At 36.8% G+C, this 21,408-nt stretch overlaps 3 protein-coding genes across 5 annotated transcripts in view; 1 reads left to right on the top strand and 2 right to left on the bottom strand.

Annotated features, from left to right (window-relative positions):
- Positions 1–3,012: 3,012 nt before the first annotated feature.
- On the bottom strand, positions 3,013–4,254 carry LOC136277125 (adenosine receptor A3-like). The gene has a single exon (XM_066158810.1). It carries the CDS (start codon positions 4,252–4,254, stop codon positions 3,013–3,015), a length of 1,242 nt encoding a protein of 413 aa, XP_066014907.1.
- A 2,609-nt stretch (positions 4,255–6,863) lies between these two features.
- Positions 6,864–17,189, bottom strand: LOC131790898 (RING finger and CHY zinc finger domain-containing protein 1-like). The gene is made up of 10 exons (XM_066159713.1): positions 17,079–17,189; positions 15,366–15,485; positions 14,097–14,215; positions 13,268–13,346; positions 11,728–11,772; positions 10,313–10,371; positions 9,958–9,987; positions 9,276–9,396; positions 8,039–8,062; positions 6,864–7,865 (listed from the first exon to the last, which is right to left on the bottom strand). Exons 1-10 carry the CDS (start codon positions 17,121–17,123, stop codon positions 7,557–7,559), a joined length of 951 nt encoding a protein of 316 aa, XP_066015810.1. The 5' UTR covers positions 17,124–17,189; the 3' UTR covers positions 6,864–7,556.
- Positions 17,190–17,262: 73 nt separating this feature from the next.
- Positions 17,263–21,408, top strand: part of LOC131790883 (dedicator of cytokinesis protein 7) — a 66,710-nt gene continuing 62,564 nt past the window's right edge. For all 3 annotated transcript variants that reach the window (XM_066159820.1, XM_059108134.2, XM_059108133.2), the window contains exons 1-4: positions 17,263–17,351; positions 17,427–17,523; positions 19,134–19,312; positions 20,666–20,737. In XM_066159820.1, coding sequence (XP_066015917.1) covers positions 17,281–17,351; positions 17,427–17,523; positions 19,134–19,312; positions 20,666–20,737 — 419 coding nt within the window. In that variant the 5' untranslated portion in view covers positions 17,263–17,280. The remainder of the gene's footprint in view (positions 17,352–17,426; positions 17,524–19,133; positions 19,313–20,665; positions 20,738–21,408) is intronic.

Raw genomic sequence — 21,408 nt, 5'->3', positions numbered from 1 at the left:
CAGGTATATGCATTTTCCAAATCTTAAAACCATTCGTCGACAATTTCCGTGCAATATTTTGGAGCTCCGTGTTTCCTAACAATGGGTGATGGCGAAATCACCGTCATCATCTGGAAATCACTTTGGTCATCAAGATGTACGGAACTGACATCATTCTGCTTCAAGATTGCACTCAATTTCCGGACCAACTTTTTGAATGAGCGTCCGAACCACGACTGATTCTTATTCTAGAGTAACTAAGAACTTACAGCCAGGAAAAAGGAACAGGAAAAATAGGTCGCAAAATTTGTCGTTCATAAACGAGAGGAGAAATTAAGAGATTCGAATAAAATTATTTATCGCCGTGTCGCCTAAATTTGTAATCGCTTTGTCGTGCATATCCAGTCAGCAATTTGGATGTTGTGGGCAATTGATGATTTTGACATTTCCCCAAGTTTCCAAATCTTTAAAGTATTCGTCAACAATTTCCGCCCAACACTCGTCAATTTGCAGATGTCTCTGATAATAGTAATGTACATTTTCCTTAAGTTATGTAGAAAAAAAAAAGAAGAAGAAGAAGGAGGAATCGATTTTACGAAAAGGCAATAATTACTGGTAGCTATATTTTGACTGCTTACGCGAATTTTTGGCTTTAACTGTGTGGACTACACTTCTGGTAAGAAGATCGAAATATTTACTGTTGGTGGAGTCCTTTAGGATTATCTGTAGAATAGCAGTTTATCTTTGAATCTTCGTGCTAAATGATCTGATGTCTGACAATTGCCTGATTGCAAGTAATTTCCTTTCCTAAGCTTTAGCGGAAGTCTCGCATACCACGCCTTTCTTAACTTACAAAATCATGGAAAACTAAAGATTCAAGTAAATGGGTTTGACTGATTACTTCCCAAATTTATAACTGTAGATAATTATTCCTCCAAGCCAGTCTTCTTTTGTTTAAGTAATTTACTGTTCATCTCAGACTCAAAGAAAAAAATCTATCCTCAGCTTGGATTCTTCATTACAGCCATCGTGAGTCCAGTTACAATCTTAATGAACATCTTAGTAATCTTAGTTAATTCTAGTGACAAACATCAGTCACTCGTGAAGCCTAGTTTGAAGTAAAAAACGACCAAAACTAACAAATATTTCTTTCGTTTTCCTTTGAAGAGCCTTATCTCTGTTGACAAAAGCTACAGATGTTGACCGATAAAATGTTCACAGAGATGTCTTTGTATTAAGGTATCGGAGAGAAATCTCTCCATTACGCTTTTAAGAAATATTCTTTTTGTTTCATTCGTCTTTGAAAAATGGTTTATTAGCAATATGAAAATGTACAATAATTGGAAATATTCGTGTCGCGAAAACGCAAAAGACTTGTTTTGCTCTTTTCAACGCATTTGTGAGGACTCTTGGCTCGCACGAATGGTCGTTATATGACTTATTCTCGTCGTGTAATTCTTTTTTCGATAGCAGGTAATTTAGCTTTTTACCCTTTTCGGTGGCTAATTTACGTTTTCAAGTCAGTTGTTAACACTAAATTACCTGTTATACTCTCCCACAGACGCAGAACCACAGTTTCTTTAGAAACTTACCCCTTTATTCCTTTTTCAATAGACTGATTTGCGATGTAAGTACTTCATGTGATGGTTTAGCAAGTAATACGGTGAGTATTTTGCGAGTTGCGTTTTCCAGTGCCCCGCAGAAGCAAATAAAATACGAGCCACGAGAAAATGTACATTCTGTGTAACCTCTTTCTTTTTCTGTCACTTTCTTTTGCCGTAAACGTTAACAAAAAAGAATATCGATAATTATCTCTGAAAAATATTTATTCCGCATTGTAAACAACTGGTATAAAAAAGCGACTTTTCCAATCTCAATTTCCCATTTGATTTTCCGACTCGCTATTCTCCATTTCTTGTTTCCCGTTTTAGTAACAACCCATTCGTTATTGACGGTCCTTCAAGCGTGCTTTCGACTGAATATTGCAAGTAATTCGGGCTTACATTGATTTTCCTTTGCTTTGTGATTGGTTGGGGAACTAACGACTTGATCTCAACCAACCAGAAACAAGACTGAATCTAATCACCACCTGGTGATGCACATTTTCCCGCGCTTCAAGTATTTTGCTTTGTTTCACTTTAAGATCTTATTGGCTACTTGTGATAATTCTTCGTGTTCTGATGGAATGCTGCAAAAAACTAAAATTTCGATTATACGACACTCGATCAAAATGCCCTCTGTTCATCTACTATAGTGACTGGCGGCTGATTTCTCCCTACGGTATATAACCCTTCAATCAAATGAAAAGGTGATGAGAGGAAAGAAAATGATCACCAAATTCGAGAAGCTCCTGATTATCAAATAATTCTCCTCGTCATAAACATAGGATATCTAAAGAGAACAGTGCGGAAAAGAAGAATACTCAGGTGAGGCTGTTGAAGATCTAATTTCTCCTTACAATATCACCACTGAATCACACATTAATGTCATGAGAATAAAGGAAATGATCACCAACTAAAGAAACTATTGATTGGTATACAAATTCTCCTTGTCAGCACCTTAGTAAATGTACAGAGAACAGTATGGAGAATATGAATACTGATGTTAGCCTGTGAAGGGTTAAGTAACATAATTCATCGCTGGAACTGTTGGCGCTGAATTGTGTCTTTGAGAGGTAGCCTGGGGCGATTTGTAACGAGTGTCTTTAAATATAAGATATTGGAAAGTATTTTAGGTCCAGTCAAGGTTCCAATGTGAACATTTTAATCTTACAACTCGGGACTGTATTTACAAACAAAACACAAGCGAGGATTTCTTTCGAAAAACAGAAGCACGAAGTCACAAAGCCAATAAGGCTGTGCGCGCGTACATCAGTACGTCACGCCTAGTGTAGTCACGCCTAGTGTAGTCACGCTTGGTCACGCCCACAAATTCTAACACAAGATATGAGTATTCTTCCCAAGTTTTTGATCTTGTGTGTTGTGACTTCTGATTTCCTTTACAAACACACGATAACTTTTTCTTCCTCTTTGCTTATTTCTTTGTAGGAGGAAGTTCAATCTGCACCTTGACAGTTCGAGTGAAAGGTTGAATCACTTCACGAAGGTTTTCATGCCTTATTAAGGGTGGACATGACATTCTTCTGTTCATTATTACGACCGCTGGTTCTCGAGACACGGTCAGTGTTCCAGCGACCATGTGTGTGTCCGCTGTCCAGGACTGTGACCGTGTGAGGTGTTGACCTCTTTCTATGTGGACAAGCTCTTGAACATTAACAAATGCGGAGGAATATCGCTGGCGTCTTTTACGAAGACCCATGTGAACCGCTGGCTGAATTTCCTGTGGCTTACTTAGCAGTCTAAGAGCAGCTTCCCTATATTTCCTGTGTCTATAAAAATACAGCGCAGGATTTACAATGGAGTTTAACAGGAGGAAAGTTTCTGCCCATCGCAAAACTGAAATTTCACGAAAAAAAAGGGAACGTTGCGCTAAGACGTGTGCAACTCCTAAAGGAACGATAGCGATTAAAATGGCAATTGTTAGCAGAAACACCGTCAAAGCCGTTTTACTTTCCATCCTCGCTTTGATCAGAGCATTAATGTGGCTGAATTGGCTTCGGTTCCATTTTCGTATTCCGATATAAACCATGGAATAAAAATACACCATAAGGGTAAAGGCGAGTAACTGGACAATAGCAAATATAACACGAGGTACCATTTTGGAAACCGCAGTAGCTTCTAATGCGAGAAATAAGACCGATGTTGTAAGGGCTGTCATCCAGGCGATTATCGCTAATCTCGTTAAGCGTTTCTCGGTTACTATAGCCTTGTACTTCATAGGCTTTACAATCGCAACATACCTCTCCCAACTGAACAGAACTACGTGATAGTACGAAGCACGGTAAGTAGTGCCCGAAACTAATCTGGTAAGTTTAGCTATCACACAGATCGTGCCCACCGATATAGTTCCTCGAAGAATTAACGCATCTAAAGTGATGTTAAATGGGGCAGAAACCGCACCCACTATGAGATCTACGACTGCCAAACTGGTGACTAAAATGATAGAGTTTGTCTGTAATTTTCTCGTTTTCTTGATTGCTAAGATCACAAAAATGTTCAACAAAACTGCAAATAAACCTATTACGGCAGATAAAGTGATTCCAAGCTGTAGGAACGCTTTCCTTTCTAAATCCCAAATAATCAGCGGAGCACCTGGACAAAAGAACTTTGACCGAGAAGAGTTTACAAGGGGATCTTCAGACATACTCACATTCATGTCGGCATATGATCAGTCAAGTGATCATCATGGCTCGGTTTACCCTCCGATATGGAGTCGAAGAACTTGAAGCTTATGTAATCATTTTTATCATTTTCCTTTTATGGACCGTAATTTCCGTTTAAAAAATCACGGATGTTGACCGATGAAATCTTGATGTCTTTGTATTAAGGCAACGGCGAGAAATCATTTTCTTAGGCTTTCCGCACAAGTTTTTTGTTTTGTTTTATTTTTATTTGAAAATGAACACTTTCTTTTGAGGAGCCTGAATTCCGTGAGAAAAATCACATGTTGTCTGACGAAATCTTCATAGAGATGTCTTTGTATTGAGGCAGCGGTGGGAAATCATTTCCTTAGGTTTTCAGAACGAGATTATTTGTTTTATTCGTGTTTGAAAAATGGTTTATTAGCAACTTGAAAATGCACATTTTCCTTTGAGAAGCCTTATTTCATTAAAAAAATCACATGTGGACCGAATAAATCTTCACAGAAATGTCTGTGATGAGGCAACTGCGAGAAATCATTTCCTTTCAGAACGAGTTTTTCGTTTTATTCGTATTTGAAAAATGGTTTACCAGCAATTTGAAAATGCACATTATAAAAAAACGTCCTACGAAAACGTGAAATAGCTTGTAATCTGATAAGATAATCTACGATGGTAAACCAAAGAAAAAAAACAGCAAGATGAAAAAAGGGTCGATTCTCTCGTATATTAGGGACCTTAAGCAGTTAGGACGGCAACGCCAAGGAAGACTTCGATTAAAAAATGAATTTCTGCCTCTAATTAGAATGTCAAAAATGGCTTCATGTGTTTACTGTCTCATACGGCGCCACACCTCAACTTCAGCACAGGTATAAAAGAAGCGTTAAATTCCAAATGGAAATTAAAATAATTTTCCGTCGCGGTTTCGGTTCGCAGACGACGCAAATTGTGGTGATTTCACGTTGTTGTTTTGCATGAGACGGCCAGGAAATGTACAAAGTTTTAAAACGCACGTGCTGAGCTATTGTTCTGCCAATTAGATCTTTTGTTTTTCCATGTCCTTGTTACCGTCGCCGTCGTGGTTTGCTAAAGGTCCCTATTAGCGAGCGCGATATAGTCCAAGCCCATCGAAGCGTGCGATGGAGCTCGTCTGACTTACTTTTGTTGCTATTTAATTACTGAGTATGTGACACTACTTCAGCTTTTTTCATTTCCATAAGGACAAAGGGACGGTTACTGCTTTCTTTTAGTAAAATAATTGGGAACCATTTCATTTTCAGAGCAAACCGGAAACAAGGATCTCTTTAACGCACTTTTCGATTGAATGTCGTAACACCAAAATCAGGTAGTAACATCAGCCAATGAGAAGAAGGGAAGGCACCCCAAAGAGCCAACGAGAGCGCAGATTAAAAACGAGCATCCTCGACCATGGGAGATTAAGTACTTGTATCCAAGATACTGAACATTTCGCCTTTTGGCGACCAAAATGACTAAATAGTTTCCACAAAATAAATGTTTATTGACTAATGTAAAGAGAAACGAAATGGCACTTAATGCAGAAATAACATTTAGGGCGAATGTTTGCCTTAACCCTTTTAAACCCTAACATCAGTATACATATTCTCCATACTGTTCTCTGTACATTTCTTATGCTGCTGACAAGGAGAATTTGTTTAACAATCGAGAGCCGCCTCAGATGGTGATCATTTCCTACTTTCTCATGGCCTTAAAATTTGATTAAAGGGTGCTTAGACAGACGGATAGTTCGTTAAAAGTATTCAAATTCGCGGCGTCCTGAGGCTAAATAGCATAGAATTTACAGAGTTAATGATGTATGCCCATAATATCTAAAAAAAAAAGAATTTCGTGTCGTATAATTGTGTAGAAAAAGACAACGTACAGAAGGTCTACCGATTGAACATGGATGGAATTTATGTGTACGTGTAACGATTAGTGCGCATTTTTGACGACGTAAAATTGCGCTAGATTCCAAAATTGTATAATTTTTGTTGGATAGTAACACATGATGGGTTTTGTGCACATTGTTACCGAGATACAACTGAGTGAAGAAGTTTTGTGACACTGCTCTTTGCGCCTGTATTTCAAAAATTTGATGCTATACAATGCTAGATTGTGACGATATGAAAGACCAGGAGAAATTTCGCGCAGTGCGCGGCCGGCTAAAATTAATTCCTTTGCGCATACCAGACGTTTTACCGCTGTGTTCAGTTACTGTTCACCGACAATAATCTCTTTGAGGACTTTCATGACCCAGACGATGAAACTAAACGATCGAACAAATTAAAGTGTTGTACACAAATCAGTAACTGTGACACGTAGCGGTGCATTGTGAAGTCTCTTATGTACTTGTTAAGATAACCGTTAACACACTACCAAGACAAGCTTATTTTACGGATTAATTACATTTTGAGCCTCACTCCCAGAACTCCGCACGGCGTGTTCACGGCCTTTTTATTCCTTAACGGTGCGATAAGATCGATTTTTCTTTACGCTAATTTTTCTTTAACTCGTGGCAGGCCTAGCCGAAAAGGAGGGAGTTTTCATTCTATCAGGTAAATACAAAGAAACGATAGTCTGACGGTAAAATGGATTGTGCTACTTATAACATTGTTTCAAAATTTTACTTATTCCTTTCGTTACCTGGTTAAAAACGATTACAATATAGCCAATAAATTGGTGAAATTAAATACAGATGTGCCTGCGTGTTTTATATTACAATCGTGCTCACAGATAACGTGTGTATACGAGCGGAAGCGTGTGTACGAGCGGACTGATGGAATATCTCTTTTTACAACAGTAAATACCGGGTTGAAAATGTACCAAAACAATTGACTATTACACGCGCCAATTCGCATTGAGCGAGATATGAAGCACTTGGGAAGTTTAACGAGGACTCAAGAAGTCAGAGTTGCTCCCGGTATGCCTCGAGCGGCTCTCCATAGGGCTCTTCAAAATCCCTGCTGCTTCATATCTCCTACAAATATGTACGCATGGTGACACCAAGTAATAAATAGTGCATTTCAAACCTCATGCAAAGTCAACTGCCCAAAACTCGTGACAAAATTTAACTTGGTGTTCACCAGATGCAACATACTGCTCTTGACCTTTGAGCAGACTTTCACGGATGGTGCTGTATGATTGGGGGGGGGGGCAGCAGAAGCAGTGAGGAAAATTATTTTCTATCCAAGGCTCATTTGCTTGCTGCCTTAGTTTGCAGCTCCTGTGGGAGTTTCTCATTGACTATTTTGAGCTCAATCAGGTTAAGAGAGCACGCAAAAGGCTTCATGGTATGCCTCCGTCAGTCTAAAGGCAGAACACTGTCCCTGTCACCGTCTACATTTATCACAACATCTGCTATATTCAGTTCATCACTTATACTGTCGTCTTGTTGTTGTCGTGTTTCATTTCCATTTGCTGCAGGTTCTTCCTCTCCTCCTACAATTTCCTCTTCTTCTTCTGTTTCCCAGCCATCCTCGTTATCTGCAGCTGGGCCACCTGTGGCAGGTCTGGGTACCACAGGGACACCCTCCTCACCCTCTCTGCTCGTGTTGTAGGAACCACACTCCATGCACTTCAAGCCGAGAACATGAAATTTTACTTTGCTTTTCTATTAGAAAAAAAAAGTTTCATGACATTCACATACACTCAATATTTCGCTACAACCACTTAGAAGTGATGTTTACAGTCTCTCAGCAGTGTGATGTAGTCATAAATTGCAACATCTTTTAGTAAATGTGTTTTAATTTTCTAAGTGCAAATTATGCCAGGTAATCTGCTTACCTTATTACAATCGCGACAGAGAACCTGCAATGGACCAAAACGGAGGTAAAAATATTGCATTTCCAACTGCACTGTTGGTCATTAGAATTTTATGTATTCCTGAATTAGTTAGTCAGCTTGATATAAAATGGGTGATAAAGTCGACCCTGAATTATCTGGATTTTTCCGTTGTCCAGACTTGCTTCACTGGTCCCCATCAAATTCAAGATCTGTGACTCCTTTTTTAAAATTTTCATTGCCCAAAAGATCAATTACGTTGTGGTAAAACATTGTTGGCTACCTTAATCCTTCCCCCCCCTAACATCAGTATGTATATTCTCCATACTGTTCTCAATACATTTCCAAAGAGGCTGACAAGGAGAATTTGTGTAACAGTCAAGAGCTGCTTTAGTTGGTGATCATCTCCTCTATTCCCATAACTTGCATGATTGATTCAGGGAGGATATAGTAAGGAGAAATTAGATGCTAGTCACTCTTAGGGGCTAAATGGTTAATACCTTTTTGTAAATACTTTCAGCAAAACTAAATGTTAACAGTTAATAGACAAAAATTTGAGAACATGCTTTAATTCTTACATGATATTAATAAAATGATCTAGTTTCTTTGCAGTTGGTCAGTTTTATTTTTTGGCTCATAAATATTTATATTTTGACTATCCAGACTCTCAGTTATCCACACTATTCTGTCCAGTCCCCAAGGATTCCAGATAATCAAGGTTCAACTATGTAATGTTCCAAAACCATGCAAAACTCTATGGACAAAAACTCCTCTATTTGTACCATAGTTATATTCCTTTGCAATCTTGTCCAACACTTATGAAGAACCTTCACTGTACATACTGTACTTAACCCATTACTTAATAAGTGATTCAGGGGAGACATTGTGAGGAGAAATTAGATGGTAATCACTCTTACACCTCTTAATGACTGTTAGATCACCACTGGCAAGTTTTTTAGTAGGACCAACATTTAGATCTAAAATTAATGTCTTGACTCCCAGAAGTGACTAACATGAAACTTCTCCTGATAATATCCATACTTTATCCATCAAACAGGAAATGAGAATATTCAAACTTATCAGGTACATGTAGAAGTTATTATCTTGATTTAAGACCAACTTCTCATAACTAATTGATAAGGAAATGTGTAGCAGCTTAAGGGAAGAACTACATGTAACAATCAGAACTTGGGGCTTAAATAGTTAAAAAGCAGGCAGTAGATTAACAGAAGCATCTTACCAGTACATAGAACTCCCTATACTCCTCTGGCATGGGTGTCTGAGATATCTCAAGATCTAGTGTGCGCCACATGCGGGTCATATTAATAAGGGACTTGTTACATATTGGGCAAGCATACCCCCTAAACACAGAATAAAAGTTGTTTATTACTATGGTACAAAAACAAGGTTATATTAAGTAGAACTAAAAGAAATACATAATTGAATTGTGAAAAGATCCCAGTGCTTCAGTTGTACTGTAATTATTAATATCAAATCCTCCAAACAAACATTATGAGAATTGTTTGTCAGACAGTAGGAAAAGTTACAGCATAGGTCTTAGAAGTGAAAGGGTTAAATTGCCTTGCGATGAATTAACTGGGTAAGTTTTTGAAGAAACTGTCACTGGCATTGCATCTGTGAGAAGTATTCTATGTCAAGATAATATTTGCTGTTATCAACTGAGTTGAAAATGAAAATTGGCCATTATAGAAAGTTACTGAAGCTGACATTTTGAATGTCACAGCTGTACCACTTCATTGGAAGATTTAGTACAGCAATCCCCAAGATTCTATTTGTGTAACCACAACAGAGTTTTGGGAAGAGATTTCCATTAATGAAGTGCCATCTCTGCTTCTTTGTCCCATTCCACCTTGTTCCACCCCAGGAAGGACAAAGACAAAACAAAACAAAAAATTACATACCCTGACTCCAGCAACTTGGTGAAGCAAGAGCTGCAAAGTAACAATTTTCACTGTTACTGACTGACACTTTCTCAAAGCACATTTAAGATTGGTATACAAATAGAGAAATTGCATGCTATAAAAATACATTTACCATAACCTCTACAATTTCCTAAAATATGATCGGTGCATTAGCTGATTTACTTTTCACCAATCATTCTGTACAGTTGTATATTGAACAGTGTAAAGGCTGATGCCTTTGATGTGATCACCTAAATGTCTTGGAGAAATAAGTTTTAGTTACCTTAGTTTGTTGATTGTGCATGTACAATCATTATGGCAACAACAAAAATTTGAAGATGAAGGAGAATCATACCTGTGAAGTAGATGCCCGCATGAAGGTACATGTGCTGGTATTCTTGAGGTGTGAATATCCTAATAATAGTAAGATCAATTAATTATGACATTACTATCTTTTAGATGACTAAATAGGTCAAGTTATGTAACCCTTTCACTCCCAAGATTGTATTTAGAAATTCTCTTAACTGCCTGCTATACAATGATCATGATGTCAGTTCTGAGAATTTGGTATTGGATAAACTAATAATACCCTACCTGATATTTTTCTTTATTCTTATAACTTGTCTACTTGATCTTGTATTGATACTGTGGGGAGAAATTCTGTCTTGGTCACTCATGGGAGTGAAAGAGTTCACCCTTTAACTCCCATGAGTGACCAAGACAGAATTTCTCCTTACAATATCAATACAATATCAAGCAGATAAGTGAGAAGAATAAAGACAAGTTTGATCTGAGAGTTAAAGAGTCAACTGAGTTGATATTGTAAATTGGCCACTGTAACACATTTCTGAAGCTAATGTTTCAAGCACCAGCCCTATGTTTTAATGTACATGTAGCTATTATGAACAAGCATCTTTCACCAGAGCATCTTTTTGTCACTCTAGTGTCTTTCGCTCTGGCACAGGGCTAATGCTTGAAATGTCAGCTATAGTTTAAACAGCCTGGCAGTGCATAACAAGCACATTTTCTGCTCAGCAATTTAACTATAAACACTCTGATCAAGTGTTTAAGCCACCTTATTATAAAGTTAGCAGTGCCTGTGGGCAAGATGGAGCAGCTCTCGTGGTCTGATTGACAATCTTGAGCAGATAAGATGGGCCCTACTTGCCTACTCAGGATCACCAGCATTGACCCCACGCAAGGAAAAAAAATTGTGTGGAACAGTGTACAATGTACAATCATGTAATACTTGTATTGGCTGGGTAAGATTAAAAGCTGGATCAACTAAAAGATTTTACATAAGAGGAAGTTGTGAGAATGAAGAACTAGTGAAGGGAGGGATGGTTGGGCAAGAAAACTGACCCCTCACCCTGTCCATCTAAAGATTTAGTTTAGCACTCACTTGCCAAAAGATGCCACTGCTAAACAAGGTAATTTTTAAAAGATGACTAATACCAAATTCCAAATCACAACATTAATGCTGCTTTGTGTACCTGTGAATAAGTCATTTTTATACAACTTTCTACAGCAAAACTTAACCCTTTAACTCTCAGAAGTGATTAACATGTAAATTCTCCCTATTATACCACACAGTATTTAGCAAACAGAAAATGAGAATACTCAAACTTATCAGGTAGAAGTTGTTATCTTGATCTAACACCACATTCTTATAACCAATCTAATGGGAAATGTCTGGCAGCAAGATGGGAGAATTAACAATCAGATCTTGGGAGATAAAAGGTCAATTAATTGATGTAGCTTTACTCTCACCTCATAGCAAATGGGACAATCAGACCGTGAACTCTTTTCAACGCACTGAGACAACAAAATTTAGAATTCATTTAACAAGAAGCCAAACCAATCATGAGTTTAACCTAATTAACACATGTTATGATAAGGACTCAGTTTTCAAAGCACAATTACATATTTTCTAAAGACTGTCGTATTGGCCAACAAAACAGTACTTCTAGATTAGTATATTTCAGCAGCAATAAAGGCACACTTTGTTTGCATGTATACCTAAGGTAATCTGGGTACATGTATTTATCAAACAATTGAAAAGAAAAAAGTTTAAGTTAAATGTATAAATTGTTTTTAACCTTGTTTAAATCTGAAAAATAGAACATTTTCATGATCATGGTTTTTTTCTTTGCATATGCAAAATTAATGTTAACCTTAGTCATTACAAGGAATGAGACTGAGGGTGCTTTAGGCCTAAAGATTGTCACAGTCATGGAACAGTTTATCTCTGATCACAAGGCTGTTTGCTTTAATCTGAACTTATGGAAACCAGTAAATGAGAGGAAGACTGTTGTCTCTCATAAATTAAAGGGATTTGATTTTGGTGCTTTCAATGAGATGACTATATTGACCGGTTTGTCGGGTGGATGTGTCTTGCAATGTATTGAGTCGTTGGCCAAGGAGTATGATGAGGTGTTGTGCAAGGCTTTGGACAAGCTGGCACCTAAAAAAACTCGCACTATTGTCATTCAACCAAATGCCCCTTGGTATAATGAGGAGATCACCACTCAGAAGAGGAAGAGGTGAAGGCTCAAACATAAATGGCATTCAACTGGTCTTGAAATTGATAGGGTGAATTATTTGGAACAGTGCAATGTTGTAAAATGGAATCATGCTCATCCACTTAGAGTATCGTCCCTCTCCATCCTTTCAATTGTTACATGTTGGTGATGAGAGCGTGGCTGTCTCTCAATTTTTAAGAGAGCAATTAAGATGTTTCTGTTTAGTAAATTTATTGAATAACAGATCATTACTTTTATAGATTTATATAATAATATTGCTTTACACTTAATTTCCTTTTTTTGATCATGGTGAATTTTAGCTATGTTTAAGTATCATATAATAAGATATGGCTGGCTTTAGTTTTGTTTTTCTTTTTTAATCATATTTGATTATGAATTTTAGCTATGTTTAAGTATCATATTGTAGGATATGGTTGTAAATTTGAAAATTTTTATCAATGATGTATGCATGATTTTGTATGATTGTAAAGTGCCTTGAGCAGAGAATACAAGCGCCATATAAATAAAGTTGATATTATTATTATTATTAGTATTAATATTATTTTTATAAGCATCTCATTTCTCGCAACTGTACCAGTCTACTGAATCAAACATTACGGCCATGAGAATAAAGGAAATGATCACAAACTCAAGCAGCTCTACATGTAACTTGATAGTTCAACAAATTCTCCTCTAAGAACCATAGAAAATGTATAAAGAACAGTTAAGAGAAATTGCATACTGGTGTTCGACGGTAATGGTTTAACAGAGCGCCACAGTAAACTCACCTTATGTGAGTCCTTCAGCTGAATTCCAAGGCACATGTCACATCGATCACAGTGGAAGAAGTTCTCTTTTCCACCAACTCTGCCATATGAAGATTTCTTAAGTCAGTTTGATGTATTACATATCATAATAAAGATTATGCAGGGATTACTGGTTAATAATACAAGTGCATTGAAAGTTGAGTTTCCGTCCCCTAGCAGCTTCTGATGGCAACCTCAATTGTTTCCAATGGAGATCTAAGAACAACTAACCCTTTAACTCCCAAGATCTCATTAGTAATTCTCCTTACTGTCTGTTTGAAGTTCTTGTGATGTTAGTTTGGAGAATTTGGTATTGGATCAATTTACAATTCCCTAATTGATATTAAATTTTTTTCCACATTCTCATGAGTGACCAAGACCGAATCTCTCCCCACAGTATCAATACAATATCAAGCAGGCAAATGACAAGAATTAATAGAACTAGAGCAGCTTCTGTTTGTGAACCAGTTCTGGGACATCACATATGTGTAGCTAGCTTACTGGAAGAGGTTGTTTTCAAAAGGGCAGCACCCATTTTTGAACTTGAAGTACTGGTACATCTAAAACAACTTCCAAATGGCTGTGTTACCAGAACTCTTTGGAATCTTAACACATGGTACAAATTAAATTTATAGAAGCTTTTCAGCGGTGGTGATTGGTACAAAGTTAATTTTTAGATAAATTACTTTTCAGTGGTGTGGACTATACTTCTCCTTCAATAACTCACTGCATTGTATCTTTTCCACAATCATATCAAAAACACTTCAATTACTAACAGTGTTAGTATTTGTTAACATAAAAATGACAATACCTGCAAATTCCACAACCACTGCAGTGAAACTGCCCCTTCTCTGTATCATCAAACAAGCGGCAGATCTCACAATAGTATCGTCCAAATTTTATCCCACAGTCTTTACAGTGGGATCTGACCTTTGGTTAGAAAATGAAATCAGTCAGTCTGTCTGTCTCAGAGTTGTATCTGAGGAAATACATTTATATACAACGGTAGTCAATTTATACTCTCCTACTGGCACAGCACTCTAACAAAAGAAACTAACCCTCCATATTCATCTACATTAAAGATTATGTTGAAGATTAGAACTACATAATTTTATATATAGATCTGCTCAAACAAAGATTTGGTAACAAAATTTTGCTCTCAATTTTTTTGCAACCTTTCCCACTAATCACTTTTCTCATAGCTGGCAAACTTTGCAGGAAACTGGTGCCTACTGGAACATACCCACAGTCTCATGCACCTAGTATATACAGTGTAGAGTAATTTTTAACCCGTTACATCTTAAAATCAGTATGCATATTCTCTATACTGTTCTCTATACATTTCCTGAAGTGCTGACAGGGAGAATTTGTGTAATAATCAAGAGCTTTATATGTTGGTGATCATTTCCTTGATTTTCGTGACCTTAGTGTTTGATTCAGGAGTGATATTGTAAGGAGAAATTAGAAGCTGGTCACTCTTAGGGTTTACAGGGTCGATTTAGTATTGAAAGTTATCCAAGATTACTTTGATTTTGCTTTATTTTGATTGGTCTAGGAATCTTGCACTAAGTCTGATAAATTGAATTATAATGTTATACACCTACACATATTGGCAGCTGATTGAAAGGAAATGTACATGACTACCCTCTCTTTGTTACTCCACCCAATACAGAAATGTATTTTCTCCTACATTGTATAATGCCATCAATGCACTATCATGGTTTTGCCATCTTTAAATCAGAACCACTTTTTTTAATAAAAAAAACCCCAGCATTACCAGAATGAATACTAATATAAACAAATCAGTTTAGTGCCTGAAGTAGTAATAATAAATCTTGAAGCTGTAATGTAACAGTGCATTGCAAGGTTGTTTTTAATTTTTGGGATAAGGGAGGCTGTTGAAAGGAGGCAAAAAAAAAAAATCAGGTTAAACTTCTCTGTTACTACACTTCCACAATCCCACATACAATTGATATTGCACAACAGTTTGGGATAAAAATTGATTTCTGGAGATCATTTTATGCAAAATGGCTACTTCAAATAAAATCTAGTTTAAATCCCAGCTCATTAGTTATTCTACCTCTTGAGAAGAATCACACTGAAGGCACTTGATAGCTTCTACAGTTTTCCTGTCCAGTTCATGACCTTCCTTATCGTTATGACACAACCTGCAGTTGTAGTATTTTTTACAACAAGGGGCCTGTGAAAACAAGCACAATAATAAAATATTAAATAAATGTAATTCTTATTTCATTTTATCTCTCTAATTCCCATGATCTCACTACTACTTCTCCTTGCTGTCTGCCATACAGTTCTTGTCATGTTGGTTTGGAGAATTTGGTGTTGGATCAAGATATAATCCACTAATTTATATTTTTCTATTTTCTCATCACTTGTCTGCTTGATATTGTATTGATACTGCAAGGAGAAATTCTGTCTTGGTCACTCATGGGAGGTAAAGGTTTAATAAACTCAAGATTTTAGAAGTAACAAATAAAGGTATAGGATTACAGTAATTTCTGTCCATTTACCTGTGCCACAGATTTGCAGCATTGGTCAATTTTGAAATAACGAGAAAAAAATTTCCACAGATTACCCACACTGGCAGATAACCCACAACCAAAAACAAAAGAAAATGTCTTGGTCACTTGTGGGAGTGAAAGGGTTAAATGTTTCAAAACAACTGTTGTGTGATGGACAAATAAAACAACAATTTTTAAATTGTTTTCTTCATCATGGCTCACTTAAAATTAAATTTGTCATGCAAACAATAGAAGCTTTTTCTTCAATGCAACATGATACCATAGCAATGCTAGTGCAGACTAGTAGATGTCTGTAACTCTAAAAAGAAATTAGATCCTCCTTTTTGACAGTCAATCAATTAATCCCTTGGAGTGACCATAACTGGCTTTAAATTTCTCCTTACATTGTCAGACTTGCATCAAACATTGAGGTCAGGAGAATAAAGGAAATGATCACCAACTAAAGAGGCTCTAAAAAGTTAATCAAATTCTCCTTGTTAGCACCTTTGGAAATATATAGAGAAAGGTATGGAGAATATGCACACTGATGTTAGGGAATAAAGGGTTAAGGATGTTTCTGAGGAGCTACAGTGTTACCAAGATAAACTTTTGTGTCCAGAAAGGTACCACAACTCGATGAGAAATAACTAGGCCAATTTACAACATTGTTCAAAATGGTAGGTACGTTGAGAACGCGGAACATTTCCCCTTGTATTTGAGCCACTTCAACTATTTTTTAATAAAGATTTAAGTGCGAAAATCCCAAGCTGAGTGATGATTGAAAACGTAAAATACCGTGAGAAAACAAACAACAATTGCACTGCAAGAGATTTTTCAAAAAGACGAAAAGTTATTTTCTTCCGTGTTTTTCCCATATCATAGGTTAGAAATTATGTAGATAATTACTGTAAAATAAAATCGTGAGCTTCAGAAGAATTTAAATTTTAAAATGACCGTCGCCCAATTGCAAATGGCGTTGGATATCCTAGTAACAGTACTCAAAATAACGTTGTGTCATAGATGTTCACTAATGTAAGATCGATGTTTGGTAAATGACACGAAAAAATGATGCAGCAAAATGAAAATAGTGATATTTGCACGTGCTTAGAGCTTGGTACATGAGACAACAATATCATTTAACTTGGTGACGTGTAGTTTGGTCTAACTGAATATGAAACTAATCAGTGCAAAATTGATTGATAAATTGCAGGGAAGAACAGTGTAAACATGGAAGATTTCAGTTTAATCCTAACGGGGAGATGATTACTCACCAATAAAGAACAGCGTCTAATGTAGTGATCACAACCAGAAGACATATCGAAAGATTTTCTGCTTAGACAAAATATTAGCAATCGAGCTTACAATCGGACCAGGGAAATTGCCGGAACTGAACTGGAACTAGAATGCCAAAGTAAGACGAGATATTTTTCTCGCTGGGAGAACTGGGAGCCACTAAAGCCCGAGGTGTCGAAAATGGCTGCCTCTGGCAGTCAAAGCTTGTCTGCCGGCTCGACTACGAGAGCGTTTGCACAAAAACTAAACAAGTAAGTAACTTTCCTTTGAGTAAAGTTGTGTAATTTGTACATTTTGGTGTGATATGTGTTCATATTTTATTCCAGATTTCGGCGTAATGGATCGGCGACTTTCAGTACTCAATCAAGTACAAGGTCACAATCGTCAACTTCGAGTTCCTTTATTCATCTTGCGGCCGGAACGGTGAGTTAACTGCTCAAATTATACTCTTGATCCTTTCATAATTGAAAGATCACTATAGATTAAGCATCACGATTGTCCATGGAGCTCCCAAATACGGCGTTAACAGGCATCGGATAACGTGCTTGTCATGTGAAGGAAACTATGTACTTCGATCGCACCAGCTATTTTTAATCCGTTTATAGAAATTCCGATGGTGAATTCTGGAAAGTACTGGAGAAGATAAAAAACAAATTTATTCGGTGTTGGCTAAAATAGTCATGGAGAGCTGCATATGAGGCCGCACATCGATCTGTCAAATGTACAATTTCAATTTTTTTTTTAGTAATCAACTGGATGTTTAGTCGAATCGAAGTGATTTGGCAGTATGCATGTAGATCTCCTTGATTTTTGATTTTTATTTAGTGCTGATGCAGTAAGTCAGGCTGGTTTCAAAGTTTTTGTCAAATGGACGTAAATGCAACTCAACAACTGATTCAAATCATCATATTTCTTTCTGGGAAGTTTGGAGACTAAACTTGCTCAAGTTTCAGCAGAGTGGCTCTAGTAGTATTTCAGTTATCTTCAAGCTTCCAAAATGTATCAGGACCACCCAAGTACATCCTTCATCACTGATGTAGCCTAGTTCAGAAGTCATAAATAAAACTGTACTGTAATTGCTTAGGCTTATTTATTTCTCACAAATGGTTAGAACAAACTAGACAGACACCACCCACAGGGGGTGGGGCAACTATTTTTGGCTCCCAGTCCTTACAGGCTGATACCTTAAATGCTTTGTTAAGCCTCAAAAATCCCATCACTGAGAATTCTCTAACCTAGTAATGCTACTGTCCACTTGTTCTATCCTGTGACTCTTTTAAGTGATTAGCACCAAATTTCTCCCTACAGTAGGAATCAATCTTCAACCCTTTACACCCTAACATCAGTATTTATATTCTCCATACTGTTCTCTGTACATTTCCTAAGGTGCTGGCAAGGAGAATTTGTTTAACAATCAAGAGTTTCTTTAGTTTGTGATCATTTCCTTATCCTCATTTCCTTGATGTTTGATTCAGAGGTGTGATTGTAGGGAGAAATTAGATGCTAGTCACTCTTATAAGAGCACAGTCAAGAAATTTTTAGTATCTAAGTCATAACATCAGTATTCATATTCTTCATACAGTTCTCTGTACATTTACTAAGGTGCTAACAAGGAGAATTTGTCTAACAATCTAGAGTTTCTTTAGTTGGTGATCATTTCCTTTATTCTCATGACCTTAATTTGTGATTCAGTGGTGATATGGTCAGGGGAAATTAGATGCTGATCACTCTTAGAGTTTAAAGGGTTAAAGTAACAAGAATAAAGGAGATGTACCAGTTAGATGAATCAAATAATCCTTAAAGAGATGTTTTTATGTGGGATACAGTCCTAAATATCTTAAAACTAGATTCTGTGTTTCTCTGCGACTGTTTGGTACTAGATAGCAGAAGATGTCAGAATGTGGTAAAAACATTGGTGCCTAGTGTGCGCCTTGTATGTGCAGATGCATGTGCGGGAACATAGAATCTATCAGTTAAATCCAGCAAAAAATGATTGAAAATGTGAAATGTTTCATCACTTCTTGTTATTCCAGACTCCTCTAAATGAAGTTGTGGAACCTCCTGACTTTGAAGATCTTTTGTTGCAAAATCAACCTTTCAATGAAAATGACCCAAAGAGTAAGATGCTCGAGTTCCCTGATGATGACATAGAAGTGACCACAATTCCAAGACAATGTCGCACTGTCAAGCCATGCTTTCCCAAGGATACTGGGTAATGGTATTGTTGTATGAAGTAGGTTAAGTCTGTACTCAAGCTGAGAGGCCTAACCAGTCTGAGCTTCTCCTATTTTCCTTAACATGAAGCAGTTAATAATGGTAATAGGACCGAGTGGAGTCCAATTCTGTCTCTAATCATGAGAATGATTACAGTCAGAATTGGATGACATGAAGTCCTGTTACCAATTAATCAAAACTATAACAAATTTAAAAAAGAAAAAAAAACAATGGTTAACTTGGCAAAGGGTAAGATAACAGCGTGCACACATGACATGTTCCGTCTACTTACAATGTTCTAATACACTGTCCAATTACAAGCATGAATTGCACACACTGTCCTATTAGTGCTCAAATCAGGCTGGTGATAACCAATCACATTTGAGAATTTTGTTATAGTTTTGATTAGGAGTATTAAGGTAACCCTTCCCCCCTCCCCCCCCTAGATTGGATGCCATTCAAATGCAAGGGTATTCCCTATAATTTCTGTGCCCATTTAAAGTCCTGGATGGAGAGAAGTTCTTTGAGAGTAAACTGTCTGGCCAAAAAACTTAACAAAATGACCCAGGGGAGGTCTTCAACCTGGACGTCTGGACCAGAAGTCCATGCATCAACGGTAATCTTGGGTAGCCTTTTCCCTACAGATGGAGTCAATATTTGCTACTTTCAAGACATTCTGACCTATGACACCAGATCAATGTCAGTATCTGAGAAACTATGCACCTACCTACCCCTCCCCTAGTTCAACAACAGTCAACTGATAACAAGTTGGGGTTAAAGTTGGGTTATTGGAGGGGTACACGCAGGTGTGCAATTGCTTGGTTACTGACATTAATCCTAGACACCTATAGTGTACATGTACATTGTATTAGCTAGTGTTTGAGCACCTGTTTTGGCATAAATATTTCGATAAATAAGTGTCATTATAATGTTTTATTTAACAATTATTGACCAAGATGGAAGTAAATAGCAGTGAATATTTACCTATGTGTGATGAGGCAAGGTAAATAAGCACCACTTTCATTTACACTGAGGTGTATAATTGTTTTAGTATATACCACACGGATACCAAACTTTTAATTATTTCTTTCAATATACTGAAAAAGATTGGAAATTAAACTGTTGATGCACAATTTTGTTTCTTCAGCTGCTTGAAAGTGAATAATACTTGCTATACAATTTCCTGATTTAGTACATCAGTGTGCACAAACAGCATTATTCACTTGTGTGCTATATATTAATCATTATTATAATCTAACAGATGATTTGAAATATATAAAATGAATATTAAAATTCACAATATCTCATTCTTACTGTCACTTACAATAATGTGTCTCTCTTTCCTCTGCAGAGCTGAGAACAATCCACTACTAAAAGACTGCATTCATTGTTACACTTCAGATTGGGCGATAGTTAATCGAAGGTAAGATGTGTGTGCATTCTTTTCTTTGTTTTGAAACAAGTCTTGGTTCAAAATAATTTGAAACTAAGTGTGCTTTGACTTTTACACATACTTCTAGATTTACAAGCTAATATTTAACCCTTTAACTCCCATGAGTGACCAAGACAGAATTTCTCCTTACAATATCAATACAATATGAACCAGAGAAGTGACAAGAATGAAGAAAAATATCAATTTGGGAATAATTAGTTGATCTGATACTAAATTCTCTGAACTAACTTTATAAGAATTGTATGGTTGACAGCAAGGAGAATAATAAATTTGATCTGGGAGTTAAATGGTCAAAAATAAAAGCTGCTAACTGGTATTCTACTACTGCCTATGTGTCTAAGAGTTCTTTTCTCTGTCTGTTTAGCCTTAAACATACTCTCATGCTTGGGTTTTCATCTTCAGGCCCCTTTTTCAGGCACAACTGCCTCCTACAGGATTGACACCTGTTTAGCAAAAAAAGTTAAAGTTAGTTGAAAAGAAAAGAAAGTTTCTTGTCCTATTCTGCAATAGAATTAGTTGGAGTAATTGTTTGTTTTCCATAATGTGACCATAGGTGTAGATGTTTTAAGCAACTTTCAGTATGTTGGGTAATTTAGTGTTAACAACTGAGTTGAAAATGTAAATTGGCCACTGTAAAGGAT

This window comes from Pocillopora verrucosa, chromosome 12 (assembly GCF_036669915.1).
Source record: "Pocillopora verrucosa isolate sample1 chromosome 12, ASM3666991v2, whole genome shotgun sequence".
Lineage (NCBI taxonomy): Eukaryota > Metazoa > Cnidaria > Anthozoa > Scleractinia > Pocilloporidae > Pocillopora > Pocillopora verrucosa.
The sequence above is the reverse complement of the archived record's forward strand: the minus strand, read 5'-3'. Positions and strand labels throughout refer to the sequence as shown.